Below are 14,917 nucleotides of genomic sequence, written 5' to 3'. Positions count from 1 at the left end.
TTGTAGCGCACGCCTGTCATGGACGCAGGTGTCGGCCTGGGCCGGCTCCTCCGTCCAGGACAGGAAAAGGGTTTGGGTGGAGGGGGACAGGGACTGAAAGCACCATAATTATTATACTGTCTGATGACTCCGCTGCAGTGCTTTATCTATATACATACATTTATTTGTACCGGCCTCGGTGGCGTCGTGGCAGGCCATCGGTCTACAGGCTGGTAGGTACTGGTTTCGAATCCCAGTCGAGGCATGGGATTTTTAATCAGATACCGACTCCAAACCCTGAGTGAGTGCTCCGCAAGGCTCAATGGGTAGGTGTAAACCACTTACACCGACTGGTTCAACAAAGGCCATGATTTGTGCTATCCTGCCTGTGGGAAGCGCAAATAAAAGATCCCTTGCTGCTAATCGGAAGAGTAGCCCATGTAGTGGCGACAGCGGGTTTCCTCTATCAATATCTGTGTATCCTTAACCATATGTCTGACGCCATATAACCATAAATAAAATGTGTTGAGTGCGTCGTTAAATAAAACATTTCTTTCTTTCTTTATTTCTTTTTTTCTTTTTTTCTTTCTTGTATTTGTATTAAATACAATTTATTTATTAATATTTGTGGATGGTGGGTATATCGCTAAATATCTGGAAAGTTAGTAAGTGGCTAAAATGCAAGCTGTAGTTCGTTCTACAGAACATGTGATGTGTTATACTATTAAGCTAGAAACACAATATGTGTCTGATCACAGTCATCGCATTCACCGGAGGGTGGGAAAGGACAGAGACACGATCTTTGTCGTCTGTTTTAAGTTGACAAGATACACTGTGAAGTTTACGATGAAGCCTGTACTGTGAGGAAGTGACGCGAGAACTGTAAGTTCGCGTGATTTATACAGAGAGCTCTGACAGTGTGTGTGTGTGTGTGTGTGTGTGTGTGTGTGTGTGTGTGTGTGTGTGTTACTGGAACCACCACCCAGGAAACATGCTAAAGGTAACGCCACACGACACGAGTGATATACACAGTGAGCTCTGATGGTGTGTGTATGCTACTGGAACCACCACCCAGGAAATATGCTAAAGGTGAAAACACACGACACGAGTGATATACTCAAAGAAAGAAAGAAAGAATGAAATGTTTTATTTAATGACGCACTCAACACATTTTACTTACAGTTAAATGGCGTCAGACATATGGTTGAGGACCACACATATTTTGAGAGGAAAACCCGCTGTCGCCACTACATGGGCTACTCTTTCCGATTAGCAGCAAGGGATCTTTTATTTGCGCTTCCCACAGGCAGGATAGCACAAACCATGGCCTTTGTTGAACCAGTTATGGATCATTGGTCGGTGCAAGTGGTTTACACCTACCCATTCAGCCTTGCGGAGCACTCACTCAGGGTTTGGACTCGGTATATAGATTAAAAATCCCATGCCTCGACTGGGATCCGAACCCAGTACCTACCAGCCTGTAGACCGATAGCCTAACCACGACGCCACCGAGGCTGGTAAGAGTGATATATTCAGTGAGCTTTGACATTGTGTGTGTGTTACAGGAACCACCACCCAGGAAACATGCTAAGGGTGACGCCACACGACACGAGTGCATCTACGATTATAGTAAGGCAGACATCGAAAGGGTTTTGTTTGCTTTTGTTTAACGATACTGGAGCACATTGATTTATTATTCATCGGCTATTGGATTTTAAACATTTGGTAATTCTGACATATAGTCTTAATGAGAAAACCCGATTAGTAACAAGGGATATTTTATATGCACCGTCCCACAGACAGGATAGCATATACCATCGCCTTTGATATACCAGTCACGGTGCACTGGCTGAAACAAGAAATAACCCAATGGGTCCACCGACGGGAATTGATCCCAGACCGACCGCGCATCAGGCGAGAACTTTACCACTACGTCCCGCCCTTCAAATTTAAGATAACTTTTCTCAGTTAGCTTCCAGTGTAACATGTTTCTGACTAACAGATCTTTTGGTGTAAATTTACGTCTACGACTAGCACTTACGTCTGCCGTAGATTTACGTTTACGTGCAAGAAGCACCTTATTCTCAAAAACGGTCGTAAATGTAACCGTAACTTAGTTGGACATAAATCTACGATTTAACACTCTCACCGGAGGAAAAAAAAAAAAAAAAAAAAAAACCCATTAGAAACGATGGCTGGTAAATAACAAATGCGCAAAATGCAATTTCGTTTGTCGTCTGCTAACAATAAAACGCGAACGGCGAACCATGGCATTTTGCTATTGGTGAGGATCCGCGTTTTGGTACCAACTTGAGGACATTTCTTAAAAAGGAAAAGATAACTCAGGAGAAATTGGCCGAGTCGAAAACATCCGTTCGATCACCAACAAAAATATGTTCAATCCGTGGGCGTTCGCCATCACAAACTGCTTCAATTACTGGAAATGCTGCCAGTTTAAGTAAATAATAGTAAATAACGGCGATCGTGCTTGAATTATTATATATACACGATTTACGTGCAGCGTTAGTAGTAACCGGAGGCACTCTTATATTTACGTCCAACTTAACACGTAACTTACGTTTTTGTGGTTTTGTGAATAGCTCTTCAGGCGTAGATTTACGTTTACGTGTAAAACTAGGCTTACGATGTTTTGTGAATATGGGTCAGTTTATCACTATCTGTATACACAAGGTGTTGGTTGTTGTCCTAATGTTTGTAATAGATTAAGGCTAATTTTACCTTCTAATAATTTTGAAAAGGAAATAAAATGAACAGACATTAACACATGATAGCAAACAATGAATATACAGACACAAGAAAATGTATTTAATATACATACATACATGCATACATGCATACATACATACACATGTATACATACGCGCGTGTGTGTGTGTGTGTGTGTGTTTGTGTATTTGTATGTTGTGTGTGTATCTGTATATGTGTTGTGTGTGTGTGTGTCAAAATATATCCAGGTCAAACACAACCCCACCCCTATCCCCACCCCAACCCCCACATAGCTTCCTATTTCCATTTTACATTGTTACTTGTCAGCTACTACGTAACGTTTTTAAATGGACACCATTTATTTTCGATTAATTTAAATATTAAAATAATTTAAAGTAATGTATTTATTCCAAATTTCTTGTGTCCCCGGTCGTGTTCATGATGAACGTGGCTGAACCTTCAGTTAATATAGACATGGTATGTTAATATACATATAGTGTCCTTCCATCCTTCTTATTAATGATTCAGTTTAATTAGCCATGGAACATTTAATTAATTATATATCAATGTACATAGCAGTTTTGTCATGGGGGGATGTTGACGTGTTACCACGGTAAACATACCCGTTAGGCTTACATTTACTGTTATATTTGTTTGTGTTTGTGTTGTACTGATGATACACTGTTCCTTGTCGTGTAGTATATATATATATATATATATTGTGTGTATTGCTGTACACGTGTACGTGTAATTCGGTTAACCAAATATGTATTAATTTCTACAGCAAAAACTATATTGAAATCTGGTTTGAGTTGCTTTTATACCCGTGAGAAGTAATTATATTTATTGGGGAGAACAGTTTTATTAAAATCCATGTTGCGTTGCCAGCCAAGCGTACTGGAAACCGCTGGGTTTCGTTCTTGTTGACGCTGTAGGCACGCGTGACGTACACACGGATAAACACGCCAACAACAATATTGTTTCCATCTCTTTAAATGTCATGGTGAGCGAACTCCATGGGGACAGTTGCTAGTGAAGACAAACTATTTTCAGTGTATGCTTGTGGCTGTTGTTTTATTGTTCAAAACTTGTGTTTGTTCACATCTTCAAAGAGACTGTATTACTTACTAAACATATTTATAATTTATGGCCACTGAAGGTTTTTAGATACCTTATACAAACATATAAATACAGATTACTTGTATGGTGTCACGCACGGACGCACGCACACGATAATCTGGAAAATAATAAAAATACTTTTTTTTAAAGAAAAATAATATTATTTGTATGAAGGTTAAAAAAGTAAGTGTTTTTTTATTTGACTTGCCTGTTCTACTTTTCGAGCATTATGAGCGAGAGAGAGAGAGAGAGAGAGAGAGAGAGAGAGAGAGAGAGAGGGATATATATATATATATATATATATATATATATATATATATATATATATATATATATATATATATATATATATATATATATATATATATATACACACACACACACACATATATATACATTATATATATATATATATATATATATATATACACACACACACACACACACACAAAGAGAGAGAGATAGGGGGGGGGGGGGGGCGGGGGGCGACGGGATATAAGGATGGAAAATCCTTGTGGTGACATTATTTCTGGAAGAATATATTTTTTTTCTGATATTTATTTCGCTACTACTGCCCAACTAAGGTTCAGTCACAAGGCAGTACCTAGCGGATGGGCATCGTAGTAGTATTTTAAATAATTGAAACTGGATCTGCAAAAGTTAAAGTTTTAATATGTTTAACGACACCACTAGAGCACATTAATTTATTTATCATCGGCTATATAACAAGCTATATAACGTTTTAAAATGTTAGTTTGTTTAAATTAACAACAATTTTGCAAGAGCACATTGATTTATCAATTATTGGCTATTGGATGTCAAATATTTGGTAATGTTGAAATATAGTCTTGAAGAGGACACCTGCTACATTTTTCGACTAGTAGCAACGGATCTTTTGTATGCAATATCGCACAGACAGGATAGCATATACCACGGCCTTTGATATACCAGTCGTGGTGCATTGGCTGGAATGAGAAATAGCCCAGTGGACCCACCGACGGGAATCGTTCCCAGACCGACCGCGCATCAGGTGAGCGCTGTACGACTGGACTACGTCTTACCCTAAAACCGGCCTCGGTGGTGTCGTGGTTAGGCCATCGGTCTACAGACTGGTAGGTACTGGGTTCGGATCCCAGTCGAGGCATGGGATTTTTAATCCAGATACCGACTCCAAACCCAGAGTGAGTGCTCCGCAAGGCTCAATGGGTAGGTGTAAACCACTTGCACCGACCAGTGATCCATAACTGGTTCAACAAAGGCGATGGTTTGTGCTATCCTGCCTGTGGGAAGCGCAAATAAAAGATCCCTTGCTGCTAATCGGAAGAGTAGCCCAAAATCTGTGTGGTCCTTAACCATATGTCTGACGCCATATAACCGTAAATAAAATGTGTTGAGTGCGTCGTTCAATAAAACATTTCTTCTTTTTTTTCTTCTTTTCTTACCCTGAATCTTGGTCTGTATTGTACTAAAGTTGACATCCAATAGCCGATGATTAATCAATCAATTTGGTCTAGTGGTGTCGTTAAATAAAACAAACTATTAAAGTTTAAAATCTTAATGTCCACTGACGTTAACGGCCGCCATTAGTAAACCTGCCACGAGACAACGCCGGTTCGTGTTCAGTGAACTTTCGTCGCCAGAAGACTTTCCAAATACGTTACAGTTTGTTTTCAGGGGGCCCCGTGGTGATTTATTTTCCCCAGGTCCTTTCCCCCCTCTTCCCGAGGGGGTTGCAAAATATATATCCTGGGAAGAGGGCCCTGCCGTTATTTGTGCTACAGTCCCCGCGGATCCTTAAACCGGTTCTGGTTGGAACGAGAGAAAAACCAATCAGTTGAATGGATCCACCGTGGCAGTTCGAACCTGCGACGCAATCACCTCAAGCGAGCACTCCACCAAATGAGCAAAATCCAGTCCAAAACGACTATAGAAAGAAATGTTTTATTTAATGACGCACTCAACACATTGTATTTACGGTTATATGGCGTCAGACAGAACCACACAGATATTGAGAGAGGAAACCCGCTGTCACCACTTCATGGGCTACTCTTTTCGATTAGCAGCAAGGGATCTTTTATATGCACCATCCCACAGACAGGGTAGTACATACCACGGCCTTTGCTATACCAGTCGTGGTGCACTGGCTGGAACGAGAAATAGCTCAATGGGCCCACCGACGGGGATCGATCCCACAGCGACCGCGCATCGAGCATGTACCACTGGGCTACGTCTTGCCTCAAAAAACTATATAGAGGATAAACATTACATGCTGATAACTTGTGTGAACTTTACGGAAAGGCACATAATAATATTCCAATGTTTGCTTCAAAATATTTATCAGAATTGATGTTCAGACGTGATCATTCCCTTGACAACAGCCAGCGTCGCCGGCAACGGTTCCAAAATATTACCCTCCTTTCTATATTGGGATATTCGCTAAGTGGAGAGAAGCCCAATTGAAACTGGTGATTTGTTCCGCTTTGTTGCAGTCGTCGTATATATAAAAGTAATCAAAGCCAGCCAGGAATATAACATATAACATCTCTTGAAGCTCACGAGTTAGCGGTGGCTTTGGAATCTAAAGAACATCATGCTGAAAGTTGCAGTAATCGTACTCCTCGTTACCATGACAACGTTGTCTTATGGGAAGACGGTGTCTGTCAACACTCTTGTGAAGGTACCCAGCGCAGTCTACCCGACGATGTATATCAAAGCAGTGAAACAAGAACGACGAATTGGATTCCTCAAGTTCACAAACAGTAAGTACGCTGCTTTGCTACATTGTAAGATGTTTCCGACTAATAAAATAGTTCTACGATTAAACTTACATATTAAATCTATTTTCTTGTTTAGAATATCAGTGTCTACATATTCAACGTGTTTCTGGTCGTCTTAATATTTGTAAGAGAAGCCCAAACTGGATTCTGTCTTCAAATAATTTCGTATGTACGAAAAAACATATTTTAGAAAAATAAAATTAAATTTAATCTAGTAAAAATATTAGAACGATCAGAAACACGTTTAATATACAGCCACTAATATTTTATGGAGAAAAATATATTTGATATGTAATTACAATCGCTAAAAAGTCAATGTTAGTCGACAATATCTTAAAAATTGTAGCAAACTCAGGAATGTCCCTTTAATAGTAAAAGTTTGTTTTATTTAACGACGCCACTAGAGCACATTGATTTTTAATCTTATCATCGGCTATTGGACGTCAAACATATGGTCATTCTGACACTGTTTTTAGAGGAAACCCGCTGTCGCCACATAGGCTACTCTTTTTTACGACAGGCAGCAAGGGATCTTTTATTTGCGCTTCCCACAGGCAGGATAGCACAAACCATGGCCTTTGTTGAACCAGTTATGGATCACTGGTCGGTGCAAGTGGTTTACACCTACCCATTGAGCCTTGCGGAGCACTCACTCAGGGTTTGGAGTGGGTATCTGGATTAAAAATCCCATGCCTCGGCTGGGATCCGAACCCAGTACCTACCAGCCTGTAGACCGATGGCCTAACCACGACGCCACCGAGGCCGGGGTCCCTTTAATAGTAGAGGAGTTCAGCGCATTAAATAAATCCAGTAATCGAACTTGACAGATTCAGTTCAATACATGGAAGACATATGTGGTCGGGTTTTGACAGGAATCCGGTTTATTCAAGTTCCACGATAAATCTTAGAAAGTAGTACATATATCTTAAAGTTTATTTTTCTGATAATACAATCTCGTATAGAAAATATTCAGTACATGTTAGAAAACAGCATGCTAGAATATAGTATTTCGTAGAAACTTTAACGTCTTACAAAATAATGTGTCTATAGGAAGGAAGGAAATGTTTTATTTAACGACGCACTCAACACATTTTATTTACGGTTATATGGCGTCGGACATATGGTTAAGGACCACACAGATATTGAGGGAGGAAACCCGCTGTCCCCACTTTATGGACTACTCTTTTCGATTAGCAGCAAGGGATCTTTTATATGCACCATCCCATAGACTGGATAGCACATACCACGGCCTTTGATGTACCAGTCGTGGTGGTGTCTATAGGAAGTACATCTTGAACAATAAGATTACAGGTATCATACCTTAGAAATTAGCAAGCATTATATCGAAAACAGAATGTCTTAGAAAATAGTGGATGCATCTTTAAAAAAACACAAACCCCAGTATCTTGGGAAACCGTAAAAAGCTTATTAAGAACATATATTACTGGCAACTTCATCTTGATGTAGTGTTCTTTAATGGATTTGAACACATCCTGTGTCGAGATGATTTTTTAGTCAACCAATAAGCATAACGCATTTGGACCATTGGGCCATTTCTTGTTCCAGCCAGTGCAACGTGACTGGTATATCAAAGGATGTGGTATGTGCTATCCTGTCTGCGGGATATTGCATATAAAAGATCCCTTGCTACAAATGGAAAAATGTAGCGGGTTTCCTCTCTAAGACTAGATGTAAAAATTACAAATGTTTGACATGCAATAGCCGATGATTAATAAATCAATGTTCTCTAGTGGTGTCGTTAAACAAAACAAACTGTAACGCAATTTGGAAAGTATTCTGGCGACGAAAGTTCACTGGACACGAACTGGCGTTGTCTCGTGGCAGGTTTACTAATGGCGACCGTTAACGCCAGTGGACATTACGATTTCAGGCAGGTGCGTAATAGTCTGTACATCAAATAGAAAATAGATATTAGAAAATAGTAAGAAAATCTTTAAAATTGTAATAGATATTGGAAAATAGTAAGGAGAGCTCAGAAAATAGTTAGGAAAAAAGAAAAACAAAACAAAACACTCCCCTGCAAAAATCCCCCCCAACCCGCCCCCCCCCCCCCCCCCCCCCCCACACACACACAACCCCACTAAAAACAACACAAACAAACAAGAAAAGAAGAACAACAAAACAACAACAACCATTTCAGTCAGAATCTGGCTTTTCAATTTACCACAGACGTATTTGCATGCAAGACCTGTGAATTCAGAAATACTCGATTGTATAAACCATAGATGTTTTATTTTCAAAGTCTTTATTCATAAGCTTAGCATGGCTGTCTGCACTCTGTGTCGTCTTCAACCAGCAGATGATTTATCGCCCGCCGAAAGACAACATGCCGTGTCTTCACTTTGTAAAATTTTACAGACAAAAAAAAAAGCAAGAAAAAACAGCCAGACTATTTTTAATTTTTCAAATCTTGTTAATGGCATACTGTCCAGACAAAAGACAATCTGGGAGTTTACACGCCCCCCCCCCCCCCCCCTACGTAAGTGGTTTGGGGTGTATTGTGGCGACGGCAGGTCCCCCCCCTCTCCCTCCCTCCCTCCCCCCCCTCTCTCTCTCTCTCTCTCTCTCTCTCTCTCTCTCTCTCTCTCTCTCTCTCTCTCTCTCTCTCTCTCAAACATCCCTTTCCGTTTTTGTCTGTGATGGTTAAGGGACAATACTTTGTTGCAACATGCGCCCGAATATATACAACATTATAATAGATTCCCTTCCTGACCTGCCAAAATACGGTTTACACCAAGCGTATAGATCGACGGGTCTGTTACTAGTATTTAACCTAGATCGACGCAATATTTGCCGGGACCGTAACTAGCGTGGGGTAGCAAGGAGGGCGTTGCCCTTTATGTCGAGCTGGGAAAGAAGCCCGTTCCCTGATCAGTATCACGCTTTCTGCACCGTCCTAGCGAGATATGCTACGTTGGGTAGATACGATCTTGCTTGCACTGATTAAACAATATTATTTTTTGTTTTGTTTAACGACACCACTAGAGCACATTGATTTATTAATCATCGGCTATTGGATGTCAAACATTTGGTAATTTTGACTAATAGTCGAACAATATTAGAACATCCCAGACTGTATTATGTCAACATTCAAGTTTCGATTGTTTAGTGATGATTAATTAAAGAACTAAGGCGAGATTGAACTAAGTCGGTAGACCACTGGGCCACGGTCGCCTGAAGTGCTTAGACCATATGACTAATACCTCCTCAGCCGAACCTTTAGGCTTCTCTCGCCCCAACCAGTGTCCTACGACTGGTATATGAAAGACCAAGGTGTGTGCTGTTCTGTCTATTGAAAAGGCAGGTAAAAGAGCCCGTGTGGCTAAATGTAAAACACAAAATGTAACAGGTTTCCTTTGAAGATAATCGGTCTGGGATCGATCCCAGTGCGCCACGACTAGTATATCAAAGACCGTGGTATGTGCTATTATGTCTATGGGATGGTGCATAATAAAAGATCCCTTGCTAGTAATTTAAAAAAATGTAGCGGGTTTCCTTTCTTAGACTATATTACCAAATGTTTGACATCCAATAGCCGATGATTAATAAATCAATGTGCGTTAAACAAAACAAGAATTATTATCACATTCAATAGCCGATGATTAATTAACTAATGATCTCCAGTGACGCCGTTAAGAAGGAAACCAAAACAACACAAAACAAAATCAAACGAAACGAAATAAAATAAAATACAAAAATAAAATAAAATTAATATATTATATTATAATATAATATAATATAATATAACATAACATAATATAATATAATATAATATAATATATAATATAATATAATATAATATAATATAATATAACATAATTCAAATAAAATACAAATTCAAAAACAAAAACAAATACAAAAATAAAATAGAAATCATATAGAAATCATATAGAAATCATGTAGAAAATAAAATGAAAATAAAATAAAACAATTTTCATTTTAATTGCAGAAGTGCTGCGCTACACGGGAGCAGTGAGCTGCTCATTGAACTGGCAAGACTGGGCTGGTGTGGGGAGACGAAAACGAATGTGCTCCTCTTTGATGCTCATCCTGCTCCGAGCCTACTGTCAGTGGCTAGTGGACGCGGGGGTGCAGCCCCTCGACAGCTTCTGCTACGAACCGCCGCTGAATTTCAAACAACAGTGACGTGAGCAGGACACACACCACAAGACATTACCTCACAAACGTCATCATCATCATCATCATTATCCACTTTACCTGAAGACAGCACCAGTCGTCCCAAGAAAACAAGGCTTAGAATATATGACTTTTCTTTGTGGATACTCAGAAAATGATAACATTTCTCATAAACATCGTCCACAGAATAACTTCACTTGAAGACAGCACAAGTCATCCCATGAAAACAAGACTTAGAATACTCTGAAAATACCTTATGGATACTCAGAAAATTCGACACCGAACACTAAGAAGTTTAAATACATTAGCAGTAAACTAATAATTATGTTATTCGAAGATAAAACTCGAGAATACATGAAGCAGAGAGTGCAAAACAGGTCATTTCTGGAAGACATATCTTCTTGTATCAAACCTTTTTGTACCAAACCTAAAACTACGTTCCCTGGAATATTTTTATTATTTAAGCATATAGAACAGAAAATCCAATTACGTTTGGTGCATATATGACGCCGCACTCCGCATTGGTTTCACCACGCTAGCTTATCCAGGTGAAAAACAAAGCCAGTATTTCGAAAGTGGGACACTTTTGACGGGCTCCTACCGATCTCGGTTTTCATTGGCTTATCACAAGTATAGAATTCCTTAACAAGAGATCACGTGAGATTTCGCAATTTTTGAACAAATTTAACTGTCTTGATTGAGGGGTCGTCTCATATCTCCAAAACATATTTATATCCATAGAGGTATGGTACAACGCATTTCCAGGGGTCGGTGAGTGGGGGATTTGCCGTGAAATTTTGACAGTGGCCAGCTGTTGGCATACGCGTTACATGTAAGGGGGTGTTACTAATTACGTAACTCTCAAGGGGTAGAGGAAGAGGGTACTGTGTTCGATTTACGTAACTTTTTTCAAGATTATATGTTTTTTTAATCCTTACTTAGACCTAAAAAGGTGTTTTTTGGAAATGTGCGGTCAGTCTAGGATCGATCCTCATCGGCGGGTATACAAAAAGGCCATGGTATGTGATATCCTGTCTGTGGGATGGTACATATAAACGATCCCTTGCTAAAAAAAAAAAATGTAGCGGGTTTCCAAGGCGCGTGTGCAGGGATTTCATGTGGGTTGGGGTTATAGACTGTGTTGAGCGAAGATTATATGGGGCCATGCTCCCCCAGAAAATACATTTAAATTTTTTTAAGCTTGGGCAAATAAGGGTTTCGACCTCCAATACCCTCCCCCTGCACATGCACCCGATTCCTCTCTAAGATTATATGTCGAAATTACCAAATGTTAGACATCCAACAGCAGATGGAAGGAAGGATAGGATATGTTTTATTTAACGACGCACTCAACACATTTTATTTACGGTTGTTTGGGTCGGATGATTATTAAATCAATATGCTTTATCTTGGATGTCGTTAAACACCCCTCCCCCCACCCCCAACTTTACCCTTTCCAAACGAAATAATATTTATTTGAATTTGTCGATAATTTTTAACACGTAAAATTAAGAAGTGAAAATGTTCATTGTCTACTTTAATATATTTTATTTTAAAAATATATACATGATTAATGTGTTACTAGTATACAAACTAAACTTTGAAAGTTCTACTAACACATTATAAAATATCAATTCTGAAATAGGAAGGTACGACTGTCGATAATACGTTGTCAAGATCAAACCGGTTTTAACTAAAGACTAGTACCGTATCTTCAACCGAACGTTCTTCGTACAGCGCAAGATTTCTCTTTTAATTTTTTGAGACGAACCCTACAATTTGAAATCGGCAAACGCACGTGTTAACTGAAACTGACAACAGGCTGTCGTTTATGCTTTGCCGAGCTATGGCGGCACAGGATGACGAATCAAGCGTATACGTTTGACGATATCCGTTCATAGCGAACACACACGACTTTTTTAAAAGTGCATTTGAGCTTGTATTTCACATTTGTACATGGTGTTATAATATGGTAACCAGATAATGTAACTTTAATATATTACATGTTATATTATTGTTATTTATACTTTTGAATGAATATATTATAAATGTTACTTGTTTACATATTTATTGCTGACAGGTACTAGTATATTGCTGTTTAACAGGGGCGTGTCCAGATTGGGGCATGCGAATTTTTTAGAGGGGTAAAACCATGATCCCTCGGATAATAGGCCTATATGTAAAAACAAAAAATCTATCTATCTATCTATCTATCTATCTATCTATCTATCTATATCTATATATGTATATATATATATATAACCCAAAGCTTTCGAACAAGAAAGCCAACAAAGTTTTGTTTTTTATTTAACGACGCCACTAGAGCACATTGATTTTTTTTTTATCGTATCATCGGCTATTGGACGTTAAACATATGGTCATTCTGACACTGGTTTTTAGAGGAACTCCGCTGTCGCCACATAGGCTACTCTTTTACGACAGGCAGAAAGGGATCTTTTATTTGCGCTTCCCACAGACAGGATATCACAAACCATGGCCTTTGTTAAACCAGTTATGGATCACTGGTTGGTGCAAGTGGTTTACACCTACCCATTGAGCCTTGCGGAGCACTCACTCAGGGTTTGGAGTTTGGATTAAAAATACCATGCCTCGACTGGGATCCGAACCTAGTACCTACCAGCCTGTAGACCGATGGCCTAAACACGACGCCACCAAGGCCGGTAAAGCCAACAAGAATATGTCCCAAACCAGTGGCGGTTCCACGGAGGTTCAATGGCTCGGACACGTGGTAAAGCGCTCGTTTGATGCGCGGTCGGTTTGGGATCGATCCCCGTCAGTGGGCCCATTGGGTTATTTCTCATTCCAGCTAGTGCATCACGACTGGTATATCAAAGGCCGTGGCCTGTCTGTGGGATGGTGACATAAAAGATCCCTTGCTACTAATGGAAAAATGTAGCGGGTTTCCTCTCTAAGACTACATGTCAGAATTACAAAATGTTTGACATCCAATAGCCGTTGCTTAATAAATCAATATGCTCTGGTGGTGTCGTTAAACAAAATAAACTGTTTGGTTAGTTGTTAGTGGTTTGTGAGAAACAAACCCAAACCGACCGTGCATGAATCGAGAGCTTAACCACTGGGCTACGCCCCGCCCCTCTAACGGACACGAATGTAGTATTCTATTTATTACATACCTTCAGAAGACAGTTTTAAAATAAATTTAAACGCCCTTTTCAACTAAAACCTATGTACGACCCTAGCACTTAAGGTGTATCCTAACCGGTTGCGAGCGACACGAGGGATGCGAGCGATTATTTTAGAAATCATTGATTTCAACTGCCGCATGATAAATGGACGCGTGCGACGCGACAGAAGTCGCGTCGCACGCTTCCGGTTAGGATACTGCAATTGAAATCAATGATTTCTAAAATAATCGCTCGCATTGTTCGCGTCACTCGCGGCCGGTTAGGATACAGCTTGATAGTTAATTTGTGCGTCACAAATAAGTCAATTTCAGGTTAACTTGGACATCCATTGGATAGTATGGCTTTGGTGATCTGATCATCACCTAGGAAGGAGCAGCCTGTCCTATGTCTTTAAAATGTTATCGCACGTATGTGTGTTAACACTATGTGTTATCAAAAATAACGTTCTCACCAACGGGTGTATAAGAAAACAAATCATATTTGTTAAAATTGTTGACATTATTTTAATTGGGGGGCGAGACGTAGCCCAGTAGTAAAACGCTCGTTTGATGCGCGATCGGTTTGGGATCGATCCCCGTCGGTGGGCCCATTGGGCTATTTCTCGCTCCAGCCAGTGCACCACGACTGGTACATCAAAGGCCGTGGTATGTGCTATCCTGTCTATGGGATGGTGCATATAAAAGATCCCTTGCTGCTAATCGAAAAAGAGTATAGCCCATGAAGTGGCGACAGCGGGTTTTCTCTCTCAATATCCGTAATCATATGTCCGACGCCATATAACCATAAATAAAATGTGTTGAGTGCATCGTTAAATAAAACATTTCCTTCCTTCCTTTATTTTAATTGTTGATGGTTTCATTTCGAAGTAAAATTATTTTAACAAAGAGCAGCAACTCTTGCTCTAAACAGTTCCAGTTTATAACCAAGAGTTAATTCCCATAGAGTCTAGCATATTTTAAGATGCCACCCAATCAGTATCACACCTGTCTG

General features: G+C 39.7%; 1 protein-coding gene across 1 annotated transcript; it reads left to right on the top strand.

Moving 5' to 3' along the window:
• Positions 1 to 6,378: 6,378 nt before the first annotated feature.
• On the top strand, positions 6,379 to 11,380 carry LOC121389894. Its single transcript, XM_041521553.1, has 2 exons — positions 6,379 to 6,584; positions 10,573 to 11,380. The coding sequence occupies exons 1-2, from the start codon at positions 6,416 to 6,418 to the stop codon at positions 10,767 to 10,769; spliced, it is 366 nt and encodes a 121-aa protein (XP_041377487.1). The 5' UTR covers positions 6,379 to 6,415; the 3' UTR covers positions 10,770 to 11,380.
• The last annotated feature ends 3,537 nt before the right edge of the window (positions 11,381 to 14,917 follow it).

This window comes from Gigantopelta aegis, chromosome 15 (genome assembly GCF_016097555.1).
Source record: "Gigantopelta aegis isolate Gae_Host chromosome 15, Gae_host_genome, whole genome shotgun sequence".
In the NCBI taxonomy this organism is placed as follows: Eukaryota; Metazoa; Mollusca; class Gastropoda; order Neomphalida; family Peltospiridae; genus Gigantopelta; species Gigantopelta aegis.
This window is presented reverse-complemented; position numbering and strand designations above follow the sequence as displayed.